The following is a 20,685-nucleotide window of genomic DNA, read 5'->3' as shown; positions in this document are numbered from 1 at the left end:
CCACCATCAATAAATCCCCTCGCTTTTCTACCCGGATCTTTGGTCGAATTTTTCTACGACTTTGCATGTGTCTGTCGCTGGTATAACGTCGACAGCAAACCACGGCCTATGTCTTTTTTTATTTCTTGTTTGATCATATTATTCGCGCATGTTAGTCTGATTTCGGTTATTACTTGCTATGCCAGCTGTTTCTGGTGTAAGGTGTTTGGCGCATAGAACCACTGGTGGGGTTCATCCAAATTTCACCTGCAGCATGGGGATGACGAACCAACACGGCGCCGGATTCTTCAGTAGCTCCCGGAGGAGCCAGGATCGTTCGCGTTGTTCGGAGTCTATTGCATATGTGTTCGGCCTGATTTCTATTCTTCTTTTTACCCGGTCACAACCTTCTACCCTTCACTTCTTCGTCCCTTTCTATCCCCATCTGCGTCAGATCTCTAACCTTCCCCTTGATCTCCATTTCTCATTCCTATTTGTATTGTATTTAATTTTTCCAATTAGCAGATGAAGATTTTCTCTTGGTTCGGAGTCTGGACGCTCCGAACCGGCCGTTGTTCAAGTTTTGTCTTGTGTTTTATCCATTTCATTCTTCTTTTTTTTCCCTTTTTGGTCCTGTATGAATGATTCAAATATCCCTCTATATGGGTGGACGGCTCTACCATCACCGCCATCATGATCTCCGTGATCGGATAGAATGCAAGGATTTTCAGGAAATTCGCTCATACCCACTGGGGCCTACATTATATGATGGGAGATGCAGCTCTCGAGTTGTAGTTATGATTAATTATCATTACTAGCTGGCTACCTATCAGTCCATATCCGGTCGGCTGAAGGAAACAAGACAGACAGATCAATCAAATAACAGGGGAAAAAAAAATTAACCTAAAAGAGTCCCAAGATCAGATCCTGCTAGCAAATTCTACCCAACCCGCGCCAAAATTGCTCGCTCTCTCTTTCTGTTCTGTTCTTTGGCCTTTCTTTGCTCTTTTGGGTATATTGAGGTCATCGCACGTCCGCCGTTCATCCGGGCCCTGCCGTCCATCTACTCCCACTCTCGTGGACGGGTTTCGGATATGTCTCTCTATTCGACGTATCCATCGTCCCGCAGATGTTCGATCTGGGGTCGCCTCAGGCGTTGGTGGTACATTGTTGTCATTGTTATCATCGTTGTTGTCGTGCTAGATTCAGGCGGTGGAGGTAGAGTGGTTGTGGTTATAGTTGTGGTTGTAGTAGTGGGCTCGGTTGTGGTTGGGGGGTTAGTGGTAGTGGTAGAGCTGGTAGTAGTCGTGGTGGTAGTGGTTGTGGTAGTCGTAGTCGTGGTCGTGGTCGTACTGCTAGACGACGTGGTTGTAGTGGTTGGTGAAGTCGTGGTAGTGGTGGTAGTGGTTGTAGTTGTGGGGGTGGTGGTAGTGGTCGTTGTAGGAGTTGTGGTTGTGGTTGTGGTGGTAGTTGTAGCCGTGGTCGTCGTGGTCGTAGTCGTAGGTTTCGTAGTGGTAGGGCAGGGTGACGTACTGCAAGACGTAGTGGTCGGGCAGGGCGATGTACTACAGGATGGAGTTGTAGTAGTAGTGGTAGTCATGGTAGTTGTCAGACATGGTGATGTACTGCAGGGTGTTGTAGTAGTGCATGATGTAGTGGTTGTAGTAGTTGTAGGACAGGGGGAGGTGCTGCAGGACGTCGTCGTGGGCTTGGCGGATGAAGTTGTCGTGGTAGTAGTAGTAGTAGTAGTAGTGGTGGTGGTGGTAGTCGTCGGGGATGGTGAGGAACTGCAGGATGTGGTTGTGGTGGTTGTTGGGCAGGGAGAGGTGGTACAGGGTTGAGTAGTGGTCGTGGTTGTTGTGGTAGTCGTAGTTGTGGTCGTGGAAGGCTTCGTAGGTTTGATCGGAGATACAGAGGAAGTTGTAGTAGTGGTAGTGGCGGCGGTGGTGGTGGTGGTGGTGGTGGTAGTAGTAGTAGGAGGAGGAGGAGGAGGAGGAGGAGGAGGAGGAGGAGGAGGACTCGTAGGCTTAATAGGGGATACGGAGGATGTTGTCGTTGTGGTACATGGCGTCGAGGGCGTAGTGGTAGTAGTGGTTGGAGGAGGTGGAGGGCTCGTGGGTTTAATCGGAGACGCGGAGGAGGTTGTCGTAGTTGTGGTGCAGGGAGAGGTGGTAGGAGGAGAAGGGCTCGTTGGCTTTATGGGTGATTCTGATGAGGGCGAAGTGGTAGTAGTGGTAGAAGGTAGAGAGCTTGTGGGCTTTGTGGGAGATACAGAAGAAGTCGAAGACGTGGTAGTGGTAGTAGGCTGGGTAGAAGATCCAGATGTGGTGGTGGTAGGTGGAGGACTCGTGGGCTTCGTAGAGGATACCGAGGAAGTTGAAGATGTTGTGCTAGAGCTGGTGGTAGTAGTAGGTTGGGTTGCAGATACAGATGAAATCGAAGACGTAGTGATGGAGGAGCTAGTAGTAGTAGTAGTAGTAGTAGTAGTAGTAGTAGTAGTAGTAGGTGGAGGGCTGGTGGGCTTCGTAGGGGATACCGAGGAAGTTGAAGATGTGGTGGTAGGCTGGGTTGGAGATACAGACGAACTTGAAGAAGTAGTAGAGGTCGTAGTGGTAGGTTGGATCGGAGATACGGATGAAGTCGAGGATGTTGTGGTACACGGTGTGGTAGCAGTAGGCATTGATGTAGTCATAGGAGACGCAGAAGATGTAGTAGCAGTCGTTGGAGGCTGAGTTGTAGTATGAGAAGACCCTGTGGTGATTGGACCGACAGACGTTGTTGCAGTCGGTTGAACTGATGTAGTGGTAGTAGCGGGAACATTGGTCGAGGTGGCAGTAACCACGACCGTTGTCGTTGTGAACGATGTAAAAATGATCACGGTTGTACCTCCACCACCACCAGGGCTCACACCACCAGGACCGACACCTCCAGGGCCGACGCCTCCAGGACTAACACTTCCAGGACTCACAGGGCGTACACCTCCAGGGCTGATACCACCAGGCCCACCAGTAGGACAAGGTTCGCAAACTGTTACTGTGACAGTAGCAGCTTGTGAACACGGAGGGCATTGCACTGCAGGACATGGAGGACAGCTAGATGAAGGAGTAATTGGATTGACGGTCGTAGGTCCAATTGGTGCAGATGTTGATATGGTAGGGGTTGGCGTGGTGCTGTGAGAGGAAGGCGTCTGGGCACGTCTGAGATGCTTAAAAGGGTTTCCCGGATCCGCTGGAAAAGACTGCACACCGGGAACGAAGTCCCCCAAGGTGAGGAGGAGGGCCCAGAGCACGGCCATAGCCGATATCTTCGCATCGAGCATTCTGGAAACTAAAAGCCGAAAAAGATCATGAAGTTGCAATTTATTTCGACGTAGAAAAAGATAGCCGTAGTAGAGAAACGGAAGAAAGAAGCATCTTCGAAACGTCTGATGGTATATATACTCAGTAAGCTTTACTTGATGATGGCCTTCGTGTGTCATAAAACCAAGCGCCTTTCTAGAATCGCACTGGTGCCGACAGCCATCGATCTTTAATTCCGCTGATCATCAGGATGATGATTCTGAGTGTCAAATCGGGAAAAATATATGGGGTTTAAGGTTTCCCTCCTGGTGGGAGTTCAAGCGGAATAGTTCTCCGAGCATGGCAACAGTCCGAGATGTGTACGTATTCATGACCACGCCATGCGGCCTAGGCTAACGACTGTCGGGGACATATAGGGCCGTGTGGTCTCAAGTTAGGAAACAGTTTATTTGATTATGGAGGTATCAGTCAAGTACTTTTGATCGCCAGGATTTTCGTCTTCATGCCATGAGATTCTTGGTCGTTAATCGTGATAATCTTTTCCCTTTACCGCGGCACTTCCAATATGATACCGCATCTCTAATTTCTAACTGCAATTAAGTTTGATGTTCCAAGTTGGGGTTAGTAGAGCGCCCAAGGTCGGCGCCAGCCTACATGGATTAATTTGACTGCCGTGACGCAGACTAGTCCAACGGCGTAGCAACAGGTCGTGAAGGCGATAAGTCCCCAATATTCCCCATTGCAGCGAGAGAGGATTTCTCCAGCAATGGGAACACCGGTGAGCGTGCTATGGTCGTTAGCTTATGTGTGGTATGCAGGTTGAGGCTACCAAGACTCACCCGAAACTTACGACCGTATACGCTGTAGCGTAATATCTTCCATAATTCTCAATCTTGCAAAGCTGTGAAATGCAAACAGGTGTAAGGCTGATGTTGCTGCCGCTCGCAAAGCCAAATATGGCGCTGTACACAATGATCACGGGAACGCTGCTGCCAGCGGGAAGCCAAAGGCACGCATTGCAGACAAGGCATAGGGCAACAGTTGCGATGAGCGTATTGAAGCGACCTAAGTAATCCGCGACAAACCCAGGAATCCCGCGGCCGAAGAAAGAGCCTGCATTCAGGATCGCGAGCATCTGGTACGATAGTTTCTCGGAAACTCCATGGGCCAGGGCATAAGAAGAGATATAAGTGATTGGAATGAACAGGCCCCATTCGATGAAGAAGATTCCCAGAGTCGTTAGGGTGAACTTAATGTCCCGGAAGATACAGAAGTCTGGCATAATGTTCTCCTTCGAAAACGGCTTCTTGGGTAGTCGCGATTTTATCAGTAAACAGCCTGTAATCAACGAAACCAGGCAAATAAGGCCGATTGCCCGTGTCGCCCAGGGAAATCCAATTTTTGGAATGAGGTCCTCCAAGATTAATGGAAACGCAACGCCTCCGACAGAGCCCCCTGTTGCTGCAATACCAGTGGCGATTCCGCGTTTTTCATTGAAAAAATGACCTATGGCAGAGATTGCGGGGGTGAACATCAGGGAGGTCCCCAGGCCACCGACAACACCGATGACGAGCATAAAGTGCCAGTATTGAGTACAGAACCCAAGTGCGACCATCATTGCAATTATTAATATCGATCCTGCGAGCACGAGGAATCGTGGTCCTCTCGCGTCAAAGATAGGGCCGATTTGGACGCCGCAGAAAAATGTGAGGAAGGCATACATGCCAAAGATCCAGCCGGTAGGGCCTGAGCCATAATTTTTAAGTTGGTGATCCTCCAGGTACGCTTGGAAAGTTCCGATGGTGTTGACCAGGCCAAGACTGCCAAAGAGCCCCATAAAGCTCCCAAAGACGACAGACCACGCTTCCAAGCCACCTTCAGGGTACGTGTTTCCGTCCGCATCTGTTGTTACTCGACTAATGGGGACCCTGTTGGCTGAAGTGTCCGAAGGAAGATCCTCTGAGGATTGTCTGTAGAGTCCATCCTCGAGGTTGACAGGCAATTCCTGTGGCTGTGAAGACGCGAGACCAGGCGACTTCTGTGTCTCATTAGACCCAACACCCAGTGTCTCTGGGACAGGAGAAGCGTTTTGGGTTGCGGATTTCTCGACCTCATCTTGCCCATGCCCCTCGTAACTGGTCCTAACAGGAGGTCTGGTGTTTGTCGCCATGTCAGCACACTTCAACGGCGGAAATAGGCCTCAGTGAACCTTTTTGTCTTTATAAGCCCTTCGACCACTAATTTTCGAGTTTTCTCTCTGTTTTTTTTTTGGGGGGGAAAGCGGGTTTCAAAACAAAGCGAAAAATGCAGCGACAGGTACTGATGCTGGTGGGCAAGTCGAGAGAAGTTGTTTCTTCGGGATCCAAGGCAGACCTGGATGGATGCCCATCGAAAATCCGCTGAAATGACTAAGGGCAATCGAATATTCGTCAGGGCCCTGGGATTGGTCTTCGACTCCGTGTTCGACGGCTTTCTCTGCGGGCAGCTTTCGCGCCGAAAAGACGTTAATTGGTGGATTACATGCCTTGGGGCAGTATGACTCTTTTTTTTTTCTCTGGACTTTCCCCGCAGCAATTGCACTAGTCAGGATGGGGAAGGTCTCTGGAGAAGATGCGGTGTCTTTGGAGCTTTGCTCAACGAAAGGTAAGTAACTTGTTGGATAAATAAGGAACCAGCGGACGAAGAAGGCATTGAATTAGATTTGAGAAGGTCGACCCTGAAGAAAAAGTTTTATCGATAGCAGCTATCATTGTGGAACTGGGAACGGCGTTCAGGATCAGGTACTCACCACCGCTGTCGGGTCAGGTGGGTCACGGTATTCTGATCCGTTTTTGGTAGCCGAACGAGGTCCCAAACCCCCAGGGACTCGGATCTTGGCATCTTAACAGACGTGACGAGAAATTTGAGGAGTTGGGAGGTGTTGGCGGACTGTTCTATTGGGGTGTGCGCGTGCATTCTAGACTGTGGAAGGGCTCCCAGCCTGCAATCCACACTTTCGATTTTGGGGAAGTCCTGGAAATATTGGCCCATCTGGGTATGAGGACGCCTATGAAGATGAGAGGAGAATCGGAGAGACAACAATGATGTGGGAGTGATGGGGCAAGACACATGAGCAAGGAGGAGAGAATAGAAGAATAAAAAGAAGCGAAAAAGAACGAGGGGGATCAGGTGACGACGACCACGACAACAAAATGTGTGATTCTCATTATCAACCACTATCGTCTATCAAGATTGCCCCGGCACGAAGAGCCGTAATAGCATATATTTCCAAGATTTCCAAAGCTTAGCGTCCTAAGCTTCGGACTAATGTCAAGAGATAAGACATGCCCGATATTCCCCTCATCGGTCTCTCCTCGACTCACCGTCGGGTGATAGCAAATTAATATCCACTCAGGCTGGGGTCATTCAATTCTCGAACCTAGCCAACCAGGCGTATCTGACTTCTTATTCGCAATGAAACGTCACTCGGAGATGAGAGTCTGTCCCGATCAAGAGTTGGACCGATGATCGGTCAGCTTTCCCCTCTTCCTAGTGATACCTCCAGCCGCACCATTGGTGCCCCCTCATGCTCAAACTATCTACATGCCCCAATGACGGCTAGGCCGTCGAGAAGCTTATGCCTCTGGCAGTCCCGTTGTCCTCTCGACCTATCATTTGATGCAATCCAGATAATCGATATTACGGCCTATCCCACTCCCAGGGGAACCCGTTTTTTGTCGGTTCCCCGGCATAGATGGCATGGGTCGAACCTAGTTTCGTTAGGGGTTTGACCTACAACTATAAATTCCCCGTCTTCCTACTAACCATGCCGATCAACAGTTGTTCCTGATTTCCATCACCTTTCTTGCGTTTTCTTCCCGTTATGTTGCTTCGAAATCTCCTGTCAACGGCCGTCCTAGCCCTGTCTCTAGGTGCTGCAAATGTCTCCGCAGAGCATGGACGTTTTGGTCAGATGGCCCGTAACTCTTTGGCCAAAAGAACGGCCTCCCCATCGAAAAAGCCCCAAGCGCAGTCGCATGATAATTTCCGGTTTCTGAGCCATGAGACGAAGCGTATGATATACCCCAATTAATAGTTATGTAAATTCTAACCTGCCCCGTCGGTTCCAACAGCATACCTTGTAAGCAGCCTCCCGGATATCAACTTCGATCTCGGCGAGATGTATTCTGGCCTGGTTCCCATCGACAAGGACAACAGCTCGCGGTCCCTGTTCTTCGTTTTCCAACCTACTATCGGAGAGCCGGTGGACGAGATCACCATTTGGCTCAATGGAGGCCCTGGCTGTAGTTCCTTGGAAGGCTTCCTCCAAGAAACTGGCCGATTCCTTTGGCAACCGGGGACATTTGCCCCCGTAGAGAACCCTTATTCCTGGGTGAACCTGACCAATATGCTATGGTATGTTTGTCATCTCTGGAGCAGCCAGTCGGAATTTAACTGATGTATTCGCTGTAGGGTGGACCAACCCGTGGGCACCGGTTTTTCCACCGGGACTCCCACAGCAGTTTCTCAGGAGGAAACTGCGGAAGATTTTATCAAGTTTTTCAAGAACTTTCAGAAGCTCTTCGGGATCAAGAACTTCAAGATCTTCGTCACTGGCGAGAGTTACGCGGGGCGTTATGTCCCCTATGTCTCCGCGACCATGCTGGACCAGGACGACAAGGAGTACTACGATCTCAAGGGTACGTATCCCCCGATAATGGTAGCGAAACAGGCTACTAACTATCCGCTCTTCACAGGAGCTCTGGTGTATGATCCTTGCATAGGCCAGTATGACTACGTGCAACAGGAAGCGCCCGCAGTGCCTTTTGTGCAACAGAACGCCAACCTATTCAACTTCAACGCAAGCTTCATGGAGGAACTCAACAGCCTCCACAAATCTTGCGGCTACCAGGAATTCATCGACGAATACTTGGTCTTCCCGCCCTCCGGTGCCCAACCCCCCAAGTTCTTCAACTACACCAGCGAGGGAGACTGCGACGTCTTCGACATGATCTACAACGAGGCCCTGCTCGTTAACCCTTGCTGGGACGTCTACGAGGTCAACCTCATGTGCCCACTGCAGTGGGATGTTCTCGCCTTCCCCACGGGCCTTCTGTACCAGCCCGCCGGGTCATCTGTGTACTTTGACCGGGCGGACGTGAAGCGGGCGATGCACGCGCCCAACATCACCTGGGCCGAGTGCTCGAATCAGAACGTCTTCGTCGGTAAAGGGGGCGGCCCTGAGCGGGAGGGCGACCTGTCCGCAAATCCGATCGAGCATGTCCTCCCGCAGGTGATCGAGGCTACCAACCGCGTGCTCATCAGCAACGGCGACTACGACATGATCATCATCACCAACGGTACGCTGCTTTCGATCCAGAACATGACCTGGAACGGCCACTTGGGATTCCAGTCTGCTCCCAGCACTCCAATCGACATCACCATTCCAGATTTCCAGTACAAGGAGGTGTTTGAGCAAAACGGACAGTCTGGATGGGATGCTGGCCAGGGTATTATGGGTATCCAGCACTACGAGCGCGGACTGATGTGGGCGGAGACATTCCAGAGCGGACACATGCAGCCTCAGTATCAGCCCCGGGTGACATACCGTCATTTGGAATGGCTTCTGGGCCGTATCGACAAGCTTTAGAAGAGTCGAAGCGGTTTATGTCGGGGTATGTATATAAAGTGTTTTAGTGTCAGACGGGAAGTCTGTAAGTTTAAGTAAGGAGATAGATGCTTATAGGCTAGCTAATCTCGCTCCTAGGAACCAGATAGATGTCCTGCAGAACTTGTGTACCGATGTAGACGAGAGAGGGGTGGCGCTTTCCGTATCGAAATCGCTTCCCGTGGGAGATGAGCTGCCATTGAGATAGTTAATAGATGACAAGGTGATGATTCTAATGGACGAGCATGATCGAATACAATATCTTTGTCCGGGAAGTATCTATTCGGACCGGAGAACAACATGGGTACACACAGATCCTAACATGGATCTGATGTCTCGGACATAAGATGAGCATCTCCTCGCAAAACCAGACATCTCTCTATGGGCACTAGAGCACCAGTCGTGGCAATAGCCGGGAGAATGATTCGTGATAGCCAGGAGGAACATTCAAACTCGCTCTCCGCCAGCCCTCTCCAAGAAAAAGCCCAGAAAGAAAGAATCGATCCTAACGACTTTTCACCCCCGCCCCCTTGAGAAACTTTTATTCTTCTGTTTTCTATATACTACTCCAGATCAAGGTACTAGTGGTTTGTGACTAGATAAGCTCTGTTTCTCCGCCTTGACGTTTCATTCCCCTTACAGATGTTATAACTATCCTCGCACGTGGGTGGCTCTCCATGTGCCTGACGTCATATATCTGACCATAACCCCATACTATCCATATCTACATCTGCAGGTCTCATGCATGAGCTGAGTTACTTATAGCGGAGTGTAAGAATCACCTCCCAGCAATGCGGCTGAACACTGGTCAGATGAGAACTCCAGCAAGGCTCACCGGAGCCAACCGGCATCGCCGGCATCATTCTGATTTGGTCATATTTCTCGGGACCACTTTCCCATAAGACCCCGCCGAAAGGATCAAGTAACATGACATACGCCAATAACTTTCTCGAATCGTGCGAAGTAAGTTACTGACATAATCGATCTTGATTTAGGTGAGGCGGGGCGGGTGGGCACCTGACGTTGCCGCTCGCCGGCAAGGACCCGCCCGCCCCGCCATGATTCCTTCGGAGTATGTAGCACTAGATGATAGTTGTAAGTCGGGTTAGACCATGAGGATCGGAAGAATCAGCCTCTGGTGACAGCCGATAAGAAAAACCGGCTGTTCTTGGAGTTCTACAGGACATCCATGGGTCTCAAAAAGGCAATACCTAGGGACTGTTTCCAATCTAATCCATAAACACCCATGTGGTCAACCGTGGTTTATACCCTCCTTGTTATCATCATAACTGTCCTGTAGCTCTTGCCTTTTGCCTCTCTCCGCATATTTTACTCTCCCTCTATCCTCCATGGTGCCTCAGTTGTGTAACACCCTCACTAACTCCATCCGTCCTTCTCGACAGGTCCTGCTTACAGAGAGGAAGAGGCCCACTCCCTCCAAACTCAAGTTAGTCCACAGGGCTACCATTCCAAATTCCGTTCATAAACAACTGCCCCTTCCTTGTCTACTGGAATCTTAACCCCAACCTCAACGACCCAAAGCTCTGTACGACACGCTCAGTAGCAGCACTGCCCAACCAGGTCTTTTCGCCGATGCAACTTGATACCTGAGCCTGAGCAACAACCGACCCCACCGCATCATAAATCCATTCGCCTGTTGTCACGACAATAGAGTAGATCGAGACAACACCCTGACGCGAAGTCCGGTTTCCGCACCCGTATAACCTTGAGGATCCTACTCGGCGCCGTCTATTCCCGCCCTAGCGCAAGATCCATACGCACCATGGTATTCTTCAACCCATTCAAAAGACACGACCACAGCAACTTTCCCGGTGTCGTCGTGCCTCTCGCCAGCGCCCCTGCACACTCGCACCCAAGCCCGGAAGTAGAAAGGCGACTTAGTCACGATGAGAAACACGGGAAGAACAGCCTGGACAAAGCTCCCTCCGAGGAGAACGGTGTTCCGTCGTCTATCCCCGAGACCAGCCATCTGACAATTGATCTCCTACGGGCTGAAATAGAGGCTGATATTGGGGCCTCGGGGATTGATACTGCTTATGACCGTATGTTTTCGTGTCCGCTTATGGAGAAATGACTGTCCCTAGATTGGACTCTCCCATCTGAGAGTCTTCTTCACACCACTTTCCCCCTTGTCGGTTTCAGATCTGATTGTCCTATAGGCAAATCGAAACTCATCAATAGAGCCATTCAAGACATCGGCATGGGCCGTTACCAATGGGAGTTGTTTGCCCTCTGCGGGTTTGGTTGGCTTGCCGACAAGTAAGACCCTCCACAACGTTACTGGAAAGTAGGTACTAACACATCTCCTGTAGTCTCTGGCTGCAGGTAAGACATCCGAACCATCTAACTTGTATGGATCATCGTAACATGGGCCATAGGGTGTCGCCCTGACTCTGACCCAACTCTCTATGGAGTTTGGCGTCTCAGAGAGCCGCGTGCGTTTCACCACCTGCGCACTTTTCCTAGGCCTCTGCATAGGCGCTTCCTTCTGGGGAATCGCATCCGATGTGATCGGACGTCGCCCTGCATTCAACCTCACCCTGCTGATCACCGGTGTTTTCGGTCTGGCCGCTGGCGGTGGTCCAACCTGGGTTGGGTATGTTCCACTCCGAGCCATTGGCATGCTCCCCAGTTCTTAATGCCGTCAGTGTATGCGCTCTGTACTCGTGCTTGGGCCTCGGAGTTGGCGGTAACCTGCCCGTCGACGGCGCCCTTTTCCTGGAGTTCCTGCCCTTTGCGTCTGGCAATCTCCTGACCATGCTGAGCGTGTGGTGGCCTGTTGGCAACCTCATCGCGAGGTAATCATTCCCCAACCGCATCCATCCCTGACAGAACACTACTTACCGATGTAGTCTGCTCGCGTGGGCGTACGTCCCCAACTACACCTGCAAGAGCGACATCCCATCCTGCCACACGGTAGGTCCCGGCGTGGAGTGCTGCAGCAAGGAAGACAACATGGGCTGGCGCTATCTAGTCATCACGCTGGGGGCGCTGACCTTTGGCATGTTCTGCTGCCGCTTCTTCCTCTTCCACCTGTACGAATCGCCGAAGTATCTGCTCTCACGCGGCCGGCAGCGCGAAGCAGTGACGGCCGTCCACGGCATCGCGTACAAGAACCGGACGCAGACCTGGCTGACGGAGGAGATCCTGAACGAGATCGGCGGGTACCCGGAGGAGGTGCCCAAGCAGACGCTCACGGTGACGGAGATCGTGACGCGATATCTCTCCAAGTTCTCGATGCAACGCATCCAGCCGCTCTTCGGCTCCCGCAAGCTCGGCCTCACCACTGTCCTGCTCTGGTTCTGCTGGGCCACCATCGGAATGGGCTACCCGCTCTTCAACTCCTTCCTGCCGCAGTACATCAAGCGCGCTGGCGGCGCCACCGAGCAGTCCACCGCCGTCGTCTACCGCAACTACGCCATTACCTCCATCGTCGGCGTCCCCGGCTCTATCCTCGCCTGTTTCACCGTCGACATCAAATACGTCGGCCGCAAGGGCACCATGACCGTCGCCACTCTCATCACCGGCGTCTTGCTCTTCTGCTTCACCGCCTCCCCGGACCCGGACATCCAGCTGCTCTGTTCCTCACTCGAGGCATTCTTCCAGAACATCATGTACGGCGTGCTCTACGCCTACACCCCGGAGGTCTTCCCTGCGCCCAACCGCGGTACTGGCACGGGGATTGCTAGCTGTCTCAACCGTATTGCCGGCCTGTGTGCCCCGCTCGTCGCCATCTACGGCGGTGATGCCAACCCCGATGCCCCAATCTATGCTTCCGGGGGCTTAATCCTGGCTGCCTTCGTGGCTATGTGCTGTCTGCCTATAGAGACCCGGGGGAAGCAGTCTTTGTAAGGGAGGAGGATGATCACGCATTATACCATTTATATTGCGCTGTCTCTATAGCCACAGGGACACGTCTAGGATGCATACGGACCCATCGCATTCAATCAGATCTCGTCTCTAGCTGTATAAGTAACCAGGAATAAGTACCTTTACACAACGGTTTACTTTACAAAACAATGCAAGAGCGTGCAGCAGTTCTTTCAAGGCAGGCCGGAAAACAGAGAATCAGTCCTTGACCCCTTTCCCCTATGCCGGATTATGCATATGTGGCGACCCGGAGGGCACAAAAGAAAAGAAGAAAGAATCAAATGAATCAAGAATGTAGAAAAACCATAGACATAAATCCATAACGTATGCTTTCCCTAACCCCGATCCAAACAGGAAAATAAAAAGAGAAATACAGAAATACCACCGCGCAGAAATAAAAGCAAAACACAAGCCAAATCCGCGACGTAAAACACCCGAGATATATGCGACGCATGACGTTCCGCCCGCACCCGTTCTGGATGAATCCCATAGCCCATGACTGATATCATATCGTAAACATTATAACGTGGGAAGCAGCGTAAGCACATGTTTTTTTCCCCCCTCCTTGCACAAGCGAGGTAATACTTCACACAACCGGTTGGCCGTGGTGCCGTCGCTTCTCGAGCAGCGTCGCGTTGTCCAAGCTGAGCTCGAAGGGCTGTCGCGACCGGGAGCCGATGCTCTGCTTCGCCGCCGACGCAACATGCGCACTGTGCTGTCCGTAGCCCTGCTGCGGCTGTCGGGGCTGGTGCCCTTTCCGCGCCTGGGCGGCGTGGCTGGGGGCGCCCAGGTTGGTGGAGCGGAGTTTGGCCTCCATGGCCGCAACCTCCTTCGACTGTTTCTGGATCTTGGACGGCGGGTACTCGTCGTAATCGATGGGCTGGTAGGTGATTTCGCCGTCGTCATCGCCGTCATCGTCGTAGTCTTCGTTGAGCGGGTTGAGGGCCGACTGGAACCGCGCGGTGGGGTTCGTGCCGTGATAATTGCGCTGGTTGATGCGGCGCTTATTTTCTTCTTCCTGGCGGTGCACCGCGTAGCCCACGTCGAAGACCTCGCGCAGGTTGATGGCTCCGGGGGAGCGGAAGTCCATTGGGCGCTCCAGGCCGGCCGAGGGCTGGTCGGACATGCGCGCGCTGGCGGGGGCGTAGGGGGCCTGGTCGGCTGCGGAGGCATCCAGCGGCTGCTTCTGTACATGGCGGGAGGAGAGTGGGGTCGCGAGCGGAGGCGCATCGGTGGCGGCTTCGGTGGCCTCGTCGGTCTGGCGGATCCATGGGTGCGCCAGGAACTCTTTGATGGAGTACCGTTGGTCGGGGTCGACCGTCAGGAGATGGGAGATGAGATCCTGGGCGGATTTGGAGATATCGTCCCACCAGGGCGATAGGAAGGTGTATTGGCCACGCGCCACCTTCTCGGTGAGGACCTGGATGCTCTCGTCGTAGAAAGGCGGGAAGCCGCAGAGCAGCGTGTAAAGGACACAGCCCAGCGCCCACATGTCGACACTCTTGGAGTATCGCTCGTCTTTGACGATCTCCGGGGCCGTGTAGCCGACGGTCCCGCAGGGGGTCATGGTTTGGCTGTCCCAGATAACCTTGGATAGACCGAAGTCGGCGATCTTGATGACGCCAATGCCGCCGGCACCCTTTCCGGGGGTGAACTCGCCTTCGTCAACCTTTTCTTCGTCGCCTGGCTGACGGGGCTTGGGATTCTTGCTTGGGATAAAGGGAATGGGGTAGAAGAGTAGATTCTCCGGTTTGATGTCCCTGCAGAGATGGTTTAGTGCGGGCGATTGGGCGGATGGAGAGAAGAAAGAGCTTACCGATGAACCACGCCGGAGGTTTCGTGGAGATACTCGATGGCCTTGGCGACCTGTAGGATGACATGACGGCTAAGATCTTCACTGAAGTAGGTCAAACGGACTATTTGGTGGAATAACTCGCCACCGGGGCAGAGTTCTAGCACGATGTAGTAATATTGGCGCGATTCGGAGAAGTCAATGAGTTTGACGATATTAGGATGGTCTATTTGGCGCATAATCTGAACCTCTTTTAAGATATTGGCGCGCTGTGGACGGAGTTAGCCGAGGGTTCATCGAAGTAAGTGGGACAGAGGTGGAGGGACAAGGTCAGGGGCCAGGCAGGATTAAAATAAGAGGCACAGAAGTGTTCTGATTGGCAACTGTGAGGACTGCGCACCTCGGTAGCTTTGGGCCTCTTTCTGCGAGAAAAGAATGGAAGACTTGGGGACTAGAGAATGATATTGGCAAAACAAGCCTTGGAGAAGAGGACGATGACGACGAAAATGATGGTGATAGAAGGGAAAAAGAGGAAAGATAGCCTACCTGGTTACTGTTCATTTCGAACTTGCGAACGACCTTAATAGCAACCTCGTTGTGTTCGCCGGTGGTGTCCTTGGCGCGGTAGACATTGCTGAAGGCGCCATCGCCCATCTTGTCCAGCAAGATCCAGCGTTCCAGACCGGGATATTTGGGCATCTTGGAACGACTACTCTTTTCCTCGGCGACGATCTGTTCGATCTCGAGTTCGCGAGCCCGCCTGGATGGGCCGTCGGGCGACTTGGCGGCCGGTGGAGGCTGAGCGTTGTTCATCTTGGTGTCAATGGCATCGAGATTGCCCGCAGCGGGCGGATATGAACCTTGAGGTTGACGCTGCTGCTCAGCGTGGATGGCGGAGACGTTGGTGGTGGGTTCCGCATGGGGAGTCACCAGGCGGGCTTGTTTGCCATGACGTATGAAATTTTTGAGATTTTGGATGGTACTCATGGTGGGGGATGAATAATCAGGAAGGGAGAGAAGAGACGAGGGGAGGGGAGGGGAGGATTCTGGGGGGAAGAGAGGATGGAGGGAGAAGCCGGCAATGACGGAATGCGTCTGAAAAAAGAGTTTGCAGGGGAGGTGGTGGTAGTGGTGCGTGGGGGAGTAGAAGATGAAAGGGAGGCGGCTAAAATAGATGAAGATGCTATGATGACGCTGATGTCGAGCCACTCGTTCCTTTTTTTGGTGAAATTCGACTCCGCCAAGTTGGAGGCAACAAGTGGGAATGAGAGAGAAAGGGAGCAGAAGGGAACCGAGAAGAGAGAGCAGCGCCAAACGAAGGGAAATGAAGGGAAATAAAGCGAAGCCGCAGAGATGATGACGAGGGGTGTAGCGAATTAAACCCGGCTGGTGGAGACGGTGACGGAAGTCGAAGTAGGTAGAGGAGCACAGAGATACCCAGGTAGAGATACAATCGCCCTGTTGCTAGAATTCCAACGTGTCGTCATGGGCGGTTTGTTCCCTCGTCCAGCACCAAAAAGGGACTCGATGCAAATGACGTCGCTGCCGGCCCTTCCCTTTCCCTTTTCGGACTAGGCGATGTCATCGGCTGACTCAGCCCCACTAGGCCCCTCGGGGCTAGACGAGTGCGATCGATTACCTCATCCGACATGGTCATGTGACGGGCACACGGCAACCCCCGAAATCGTCATCCAGCGTCATTCTCCCAGATTACCTAGATAGCCGGTCCTGAAGCGAATCACTATCCCTCCAGTTCCTGTTCTCTGTCTGGGGGAAAATGACCAGACCGTGGGTGGGAGCGCCACTTCCGAGTGTAGGATGGTACCGACCTAGATCGGCTGAACCGTATACGCAGTAGAGTCAGCCACGGAGGAACGAGTGACGAGACAAGAGAATACTCCGTAATAAAATCATTTCTCGTATCATATCACCCGGCATCGGACAACGATTGACGGCACTGGTTCCTGATTAGCGAGTCATGGCATGGAGGTACCTTACTTCGATCTCTACTGCCTCCGTTGTAGATCTGCTGCGAACACCAATCAACCATCACGAGTCACCGGATCTCCCCCTCCTCTTTATCCTCTTCATCCATCCTCTTTCTCTTCCTCTCCCAATCCTTCTCTCCTCCCTCCATCTCCTCTCTCCAATCTGTATCCTTCTCTCGCGCATCATGCGTGTGCATCCTCTCCGTCCCTCCGCTTGTCTCTCCTCCATCCTCCTTTCTCACTGGTCCGCCTGAAACGCCCTACTGCGCGTCGGATCCGCTCCGTGGAATGTTCCCTTCGAATAATCTCCTGCCTCGCTGCCTCTCTCGTCGCTACGGCATATTTGTACCAAAAAGATTTGCCTCCTGCAGGCTCGCCCCTCGTCCTCTCTGTTCCCTGACTGGCAACTCTATTTTCGGATCTTTCTCGCCCGCCCCCGCCGAATAGGCTCGTTTCGCGCATTGGAAAGGCGCGGCCCGGCTGCACGGCCGCTGGTTTGCCCGCAAAAGACGCGCTTCGTGAAGGTTACACCTTCCGACCCCGACCCCCTTACTTTTTTCTTCTTCTTCCCCGGGGAATTAATTAAACATTCATATTTGGGTGTTCACCACATTCTAGCCAAGCAGAGGGATCCGACTGCAAGGAAATAAATCAAAATTATACAAACTCGACCACCTGGTCTTTTCCGTCCGTCGTGACTTTCGTTATGCGACACCCACCACCGTTGCAAAATTGCGCCAATCTCTTTTGAAACGACTTCCGTGTCATGTTTCGATTCCCTTTCTCCTGGGTCTACTGAGTTTGTGATCTCTTGGTTTCTTGTCTCCGTCGCCGCCTCGTCTGGTCTATCGCGGGCTTGGGCTTCATCATGCCTGGTATGAAGATTGTTGGCACCGCTCCCGCCCTGGCGGAAGATCTAGGCCATCCTTTGTTCAGATCCCACAAGTCTCTTCCTCGAAGGACCTCTGCCGGCCCCAGCGTTCGAGCCATTCGTGTGACCCCAGTTGACCAAACCCATCATGACCTGTCAAACGGCGCGGTTCTCGCGACTGCCCCCGCTCTCCCCTTAACACCTCCGGGTGTCGCCCAAGAGGAACACTCCTCAACGAACGACATTGACAAGCAAAAGACCGCGTCCTCCCACTCCGTCGCCGGTGCCATGACTCCTTCCAAACCGTCCCATCCACCCACTCCTGAGACCACCCCCCCTCGAGTCACTCCAGTCGCTAACCGACTGGCCGTCAGCCAATTTGGACAGGCGTCTGTCTCGTCTCGCGCCGAATCGTTCCGGACAGCCCGCGAGATGGTGTCCGATGGTGAAACTGAGACTCCACGGCGTTCAACCCGCTCATCGTCGCCCGCGGCAAAACAACCAGTGTCTCAGAAACAACGTACTGAGTGCGGGAATGGCGTGGAGGCGCACGACCTCAATGTACCCCGGGTGCGGACTGGTTCTCTTCACAAACGAGTTCGCGACACTTCTGAACCTCAACACAGCCCATCCATGGAGCAATTCCGGGAGACCATCGGCTGGCCTTCTAACAAGCGGCGTGACCCGGAAGAGGATGTTCGCAGGTTCTCAAGCACCTCCGCGTCGTCGACCATTGAGGCTATCATCATCGATTCCCCGCGCCCCTGCAAGCGCACGCTGCGACACATAGAAAAACGAAGCTCGCTCCGCTCCGCTAGCTCTCCCGTCCCAAAGTCACAGCGGACGTCGCTGGTTTCCAATCCAGACTCTCAGCACCGTCTCGTCCACAAAGCTGCTCGCATCACGGAAAATGACCGGAGGAGTATCTCTTCGGAGATTTCCAATTCGGGAAGCTCAACGCTTGGTGTCCCATCACCGCACGTGGACGTCATCCCGGTGGTCGTGATCCCACAACGACGGTCGTCCTTGAAATCCTCCGCCGTGACCAGCCGAGAACCGTCCAAAGCCGGCTCCAGACGATCGAGTCGCCGAGCCCCGACGGTATCCAGGAGTAGACCTGGGTCCCTAGACCTCCCACGGCAGAGAAAGCGAACCGTATCTGACCCCAGTGTCTTTACCAGCCGTCGGACAGAGTCAAGAGGTCGGAGCTTCGGCCCCCCGATCATCCCACCCCGGAGCAGCTCGCTATCTGCGCCAACAAGCCGGCACAATTCACGAACCACGTCCCTAACCTCGGAAAGTCTGCGACATCACACGCTCGTTATGGATCTACAGATGCAAGATCATAAACCGGAGCTTTCCGCAGACCCAACTATTAGAGGCTCCAGTGGTCCGGCACCCGGTGGTGTGCCCGACGTTCCTACGACGCAGTCCATTCTAATCGGGGTGGAGGACATGGTTCACCTGCGTCCACCATCAGCGCCCTTCACGCAACTCTCAATCCCATCTTCGTCTCCCGGGCCCATCGAAATCAACGAGGCCAAGACCATTGCCTTCTTCCCGCACAACAACGAGTCCTTACTCTTAGTTAACCCGTGCGCTCAAGTGGGACCTCGCACGGCGGCGTCACGAGTTGAACATCAAAACAGCCCTGGGAAACCACAGACGCCCGAGACTCCTGCGCAGTATGAGATAGATTCTCCTCTGAGGAACCCTCGTCGACCACCGACCCCTCCACCATGCAAGGTCGTCCCGCCTACTCCGCCCCAGGACGCCGACCGCCAGCTCACGGAGACCACCAATGGCCACCCGGTTCGCCGATTTGGATCCCTTCGGCGCAGCTGGGCCGCCCGCCCTCGGTCCGACTCCTTCAACTCTTTCGTGAGGTCCCTGTCACTGACGTCCGCGAAAAACCGCAAGGCCGGCCACGACATCGATGAGCGGCTCGATCCGTTCTGGCGACCCCGCCGATTCTGGGACGATTCGTCGGAGCCGGAAGACTCGCCTCGAGACGGCGATGCCTTGCGGCCGGCAGAACCCGGCCAAATCATCAGCAACTCTCTAGGCCTCCCTCAGCATCGAGTGGTGTTCGAGGGCCCGAAGATCGCCGGACGCGGTAGCCCGGATATGAGACGGCGTCTCGACGGGTCGACCTCCCGCTACCATGCTAGCAAAGGATCTCTCCTCGGCAGCCGCGTGTTCACTCCCGAAGCGCTGTATTCGCAGACCTCGCTCCACTCGCGTCGCCTCCGCCCCTTTTCGTGGTGGAGATTGCGACTCCGGTTCGGGCGGGTGCGCAGTGCCCGCAAGCGTCTGCGATGGACTTTCCAGCAGCGCGCCGAGGGTAAACGAGAGGCTCGGAGGGAGAAGCTCAAGCAGAGCATCGGCGAGGCGGTTCTGGTCGGGTCGAGCACTCAGGCTAGGGCCATTACGCAGTAGCACTGCACTGCACCCCCCGCAGAACGATATGACGCTAGACTGTGATATACATGACACGATATGATTTGATGTTTGTGATGACTGACGACATCTGTTTCATGCCGTTTATGTTGATTATGTTTGTTTTTGGTTGTAATTTTTGAACGATTTACGATGACCGACGATACATAAGGTACATGCGAGATATGATGTTCTAGATAATTGATTTAATTCGCTCTGGACGTGTATCATATGTATAGGTAGCTTTGTTTGGAATGCCTTAATTACTCCCAGCAGCATCCACAGCCCCAGTCCCAGAAATAGCACATACCGAAAGTGATATACCCCTATCGCGCCCTCTTTCTCCCCCGAACTGCCATACTCCCAAACTCTGCATCTCGTTCACTCCGCCGCCGCTCTAGTTCCTCCCGTTCCCGCGCCTCGAAATCCGCCGCCGCCGCCGAGCCGTCGCCGCGCAGTCGATCCACAGCCTTCATATTCTCCCAGAGCGGAGGGTCCAAGAACGGCTGTGGGATCTTGGAGAAGTCATACTCGACGGAGGTTGCGCGTGTCGCGGGATGGGTCGTTGAGGCGGGGATCGAAGAGGGATCATCGGCGGGGCGGGAGGCAGTAGGCTTGAGAAGTTTGGCCTTGGCTTTTGCGAGCGGCTGCTTGGTCGGGACGAGGAGCTGGTCTCTCTCGCGGGTCGTCTGGAATGTCATATCAGGGGTTCTTGTTGTTGCATGGAGGATTGGCGTGTTCGGGTTTGGTTTGGTGCGGTTGGGTTAGAACTTGGGCGG

The 20,685-nt window shown here is 53.3% G+C and overlaps 7 protein-coding genes across 7 annotated transcripts; 4 read left to right on the top strand and 3 right to left on the bottom strand.

The window, feature by feature from the left end:
- Nucleotides 1–730: 730 nt before the first annotated feature.
- On the top strand, nt 731–1,915 carry BDV59DRAFT_183764 (uncharacterized protein). The gene has a single exon (XM_073690588.1). The coding sequence runs from the start codon at nt 1,074–1,076 to the stop codon at nt 1,818–1,820; it is 747 nt and encodes a 248-aa protein (XP_073545612.1). The 5' UTR covers nt 731–1,073; the 3' UTR covers nt 1,821–1,915.
- A 1,984-nt stretch (nt 1,916–3,899) lies between these two features.
- Nucleotides 3,900–5,448, bottom strand: BDV59DRAFT_194773 (MCT family MFS transporter; the record flags this gene model as incomplete). Its single annotated transcript, XM_073692451.1, has 2 exons — nt 3,900–4,065; nt 4,118–5,448. 2 exons carry the CDS (start codon nt 5,446–5,448, stop codon nt 3,900–3,902), a joined length of 1,497 nt encoding a protein of 498 aa, XP_073545611.1.
- A 1,031-nt stretch (nt 5,449–6,479) lies between these two features.
- Nucleotides 6,480–8,915, top strand: sxa2 (putative pheromone processing carboxypeptidase (Sxa2)). Its single transcript, XM_073697108.1, has 4 exons — nt 6,480–7,330; nt 7,391–7,673; nt 7,731–7,957; nt 8,015–8,915. Exons 1-4 carry the CDS (start codon nt 7,141–7,143, stop codon nt 8,905–8,907), a joined length of 1,593 nt encoding a protein of 530 aa, XP_073545610.1. The 5' UTR covers nt 6,480–7,140; the 3' UTR covers nt 8,908–8,915.
- A 1,662-nt stretch (nt 8,916–10,577) lies between these two features.
- On the top strand, nt 10,578–13,100 carry BDV59DRAFT_78845 (putative sugar transporter). The gene is made up of 6 exons (XM_073697107.1): nt 10,578–10,988; nt 11,106–11,205; nt 11,259–11,271; nt 11,325–11,542; nt 11,595–11,744; nt 11,799–13,100. Exons 1-6 carry the CDS (start codon nt 10,709–10,711, stop codon nt 12,796–12,798), a joined length of 1,761 nt encoding a protein of 586 aa, XP_073545609.1. The 5' UTR covers nt 10,578–10,708; the 3' UTR covers nt 12,799–13,100.
- Nucleotides 13,101–15,843, bottom strand: BDV59DRAFT_78807 (serine/threonine-protein kinase). Its single transcript, XM_073697105.1, has 4 exons — nt 15,155–15,843; nt 15,009–15,059; nt 14,633–14,877; nt 13,101–14,576 (listed from the first exon to the last, which is right to left on the bottom strand). Exons 1-4 carry the CDS (start codon nt 15,593–15,595, stop codon nt 13,403–13,405), a joined length of 1,911 nt encoding a protein of 636 aa, XP_073545608.1. The 5' UTR covers nt 15,596–15,843; the 3' UTR covers nt 13,101–13,402.
- Nucleotides 15,844–17,230: 1,387 nt separating this feature from the next.
- Nucleotides 17,231–20,069, top strand: BDV59DRAFT_78796 (uncharacterized protein). Its single transcript, XM_073697104.1, has one exon. It carries the CDS (start codon nt 17,465–17,467, stop codon nt 19,904–19,906), a length of 2,442 nt encoding a protein of 813 aa, XP_073545607.1. The 5' UTR covers nt 17,231–17,464; the 3' UTR covers nt 19,907–20,069.
- BDV59DRAFT_78795 (uncharacterized protein) lies at nt 20,070–20,677 on the bottom strand. Its single transcript, XM_073697103.1, has one exon. The coding sequence runs from the start codon at nt 20,605–20,607 to the stop codon at nt 20,233–20,235; it is 375 nt and encodes a 124-aa protein (XP_073545606.1). The 5' UTR covers nt 20,608–20,677; the 3' UTR covers nt 20,070–20,232.
- Between the last annotated feature and the right edge of the window lie 8 nt (nt 20,678–20,685).

This window comes from Aspergillus ambiguus (assembly GCF_047715705.1).
Source record: "Aspergillus ambiguus strain CBS 117.58 unplaced genomic scaffold BDV59scaffold_29, whole genome shotgun sequence".
In the NCBI taxonomy this organism is placed as follows: domain Eukaryota; kingdom Fungi; phylum Ascomycota; class Eurotiomycetes; order Eurotiales; family Aspergillaceae; genus Aspergillus; species Aspergillus ambiguus.
This window is presented reverse-complemented; position numbering and strand designations above follow the sequence as displayed.

What these genes read in the sequence shown, in the direction of transcription:
- BDV59DRAFT_183764 (XM_073690588.1), top strand. Translation starts at nt 1,074, where the DNA reads ATGTCTCTCTATTCGACGTATCCATCGTCCCGCAGATGTTCGATCTGG.
- BDV59DRAFT_78845 (XM_073697107.1), top strand. Translation starts at nt 10,709, where the DNA reads ATGGTATTCTTCAACCCATTCAAAAGACACGACCACAGCAACTTTCCC. An exon ending in GATTGATACTGCTTATGACC is followed by an intron (nt 10,989 to 11,105) that starts GTATGTTTTCGT and finishes ATTGTCCTATAG; the next exon opens with GCAAATCGAAACTCATCAAT. An exon ending in GGTGGTCCAACCTGGGTTGG is followed by an intron (nt 11,543 to 11,594) that starts GTATGTTCCACT and finishes TAATGCCGTCAG; the next exon opens with TGTATGCGCTCTGTACTCGT.
- BDV59DRAFT_78795 (XM_073697103.1), bottom strand. Translation starts at nt 20,607, where the DNA reads ATGACATTCCAGACGACCCGCGAGAGAGACCAGCTCCTCGTCCCGACC.
- BDV59DRAFT_78807 (XM_073697105.1), bottom strand. Translation starts at nt 15,595, where the DNA reads ATGAGTACCATCCAAAATCTCAAAAATTTCATACGTCATGGCAAACAA. An exon ending in AGAGGCCCAAAGCTACCGAG is followed by an intron (nt 14,878 to 15,008) that starts GTGCGCAGTCCT and finishes CTCCGTCCACAG; the next exon opens with CGCGCCAATATCTTAAAAGA. An exon ending in ACCTCCGGCGTGGTTCATCG is followed by an intron (nt 14,577 to 14,632) that starts GTAAGCTCTTTC and finishes CCATCTCTGCAG; the next exon opens with GGACATCAAACCGGAGAATC.
- BDV59DRAFT_78796 (XM_073697104.1), top strand. Translation starts at nt 17,465, where the DNA reads ATGCCTGGTATGAAGATTGTTGGCACCGCTCCCGCCCTGGCGGAAGAT.
- sxa2 (XM_073697108.1), top strand. Translation starts at nt 7,141, where the DNA reads ATGTTGCTTCGAAATCTCCTGTCAACGGCCGTCCTAGCCCTGTCTCTA. An exon ending in TCTGAGCCATGAGACGAAGC is followed by an intron (nt 7,331 to 7,390) that starts GTATGATATACC and finishes CGGTTCCAACAG; the next exon opens with CATACCTTGTAAGCAGCCTC. An exon ending in AACCTGACCAATATGCTATG is followed by an intron (nt 7,674 to 7,730) that starts GTATGTTTGTCA and finishes TATTCGCTGTAG; the next exon opens with GGTGGACCAACCCGTGGGCA.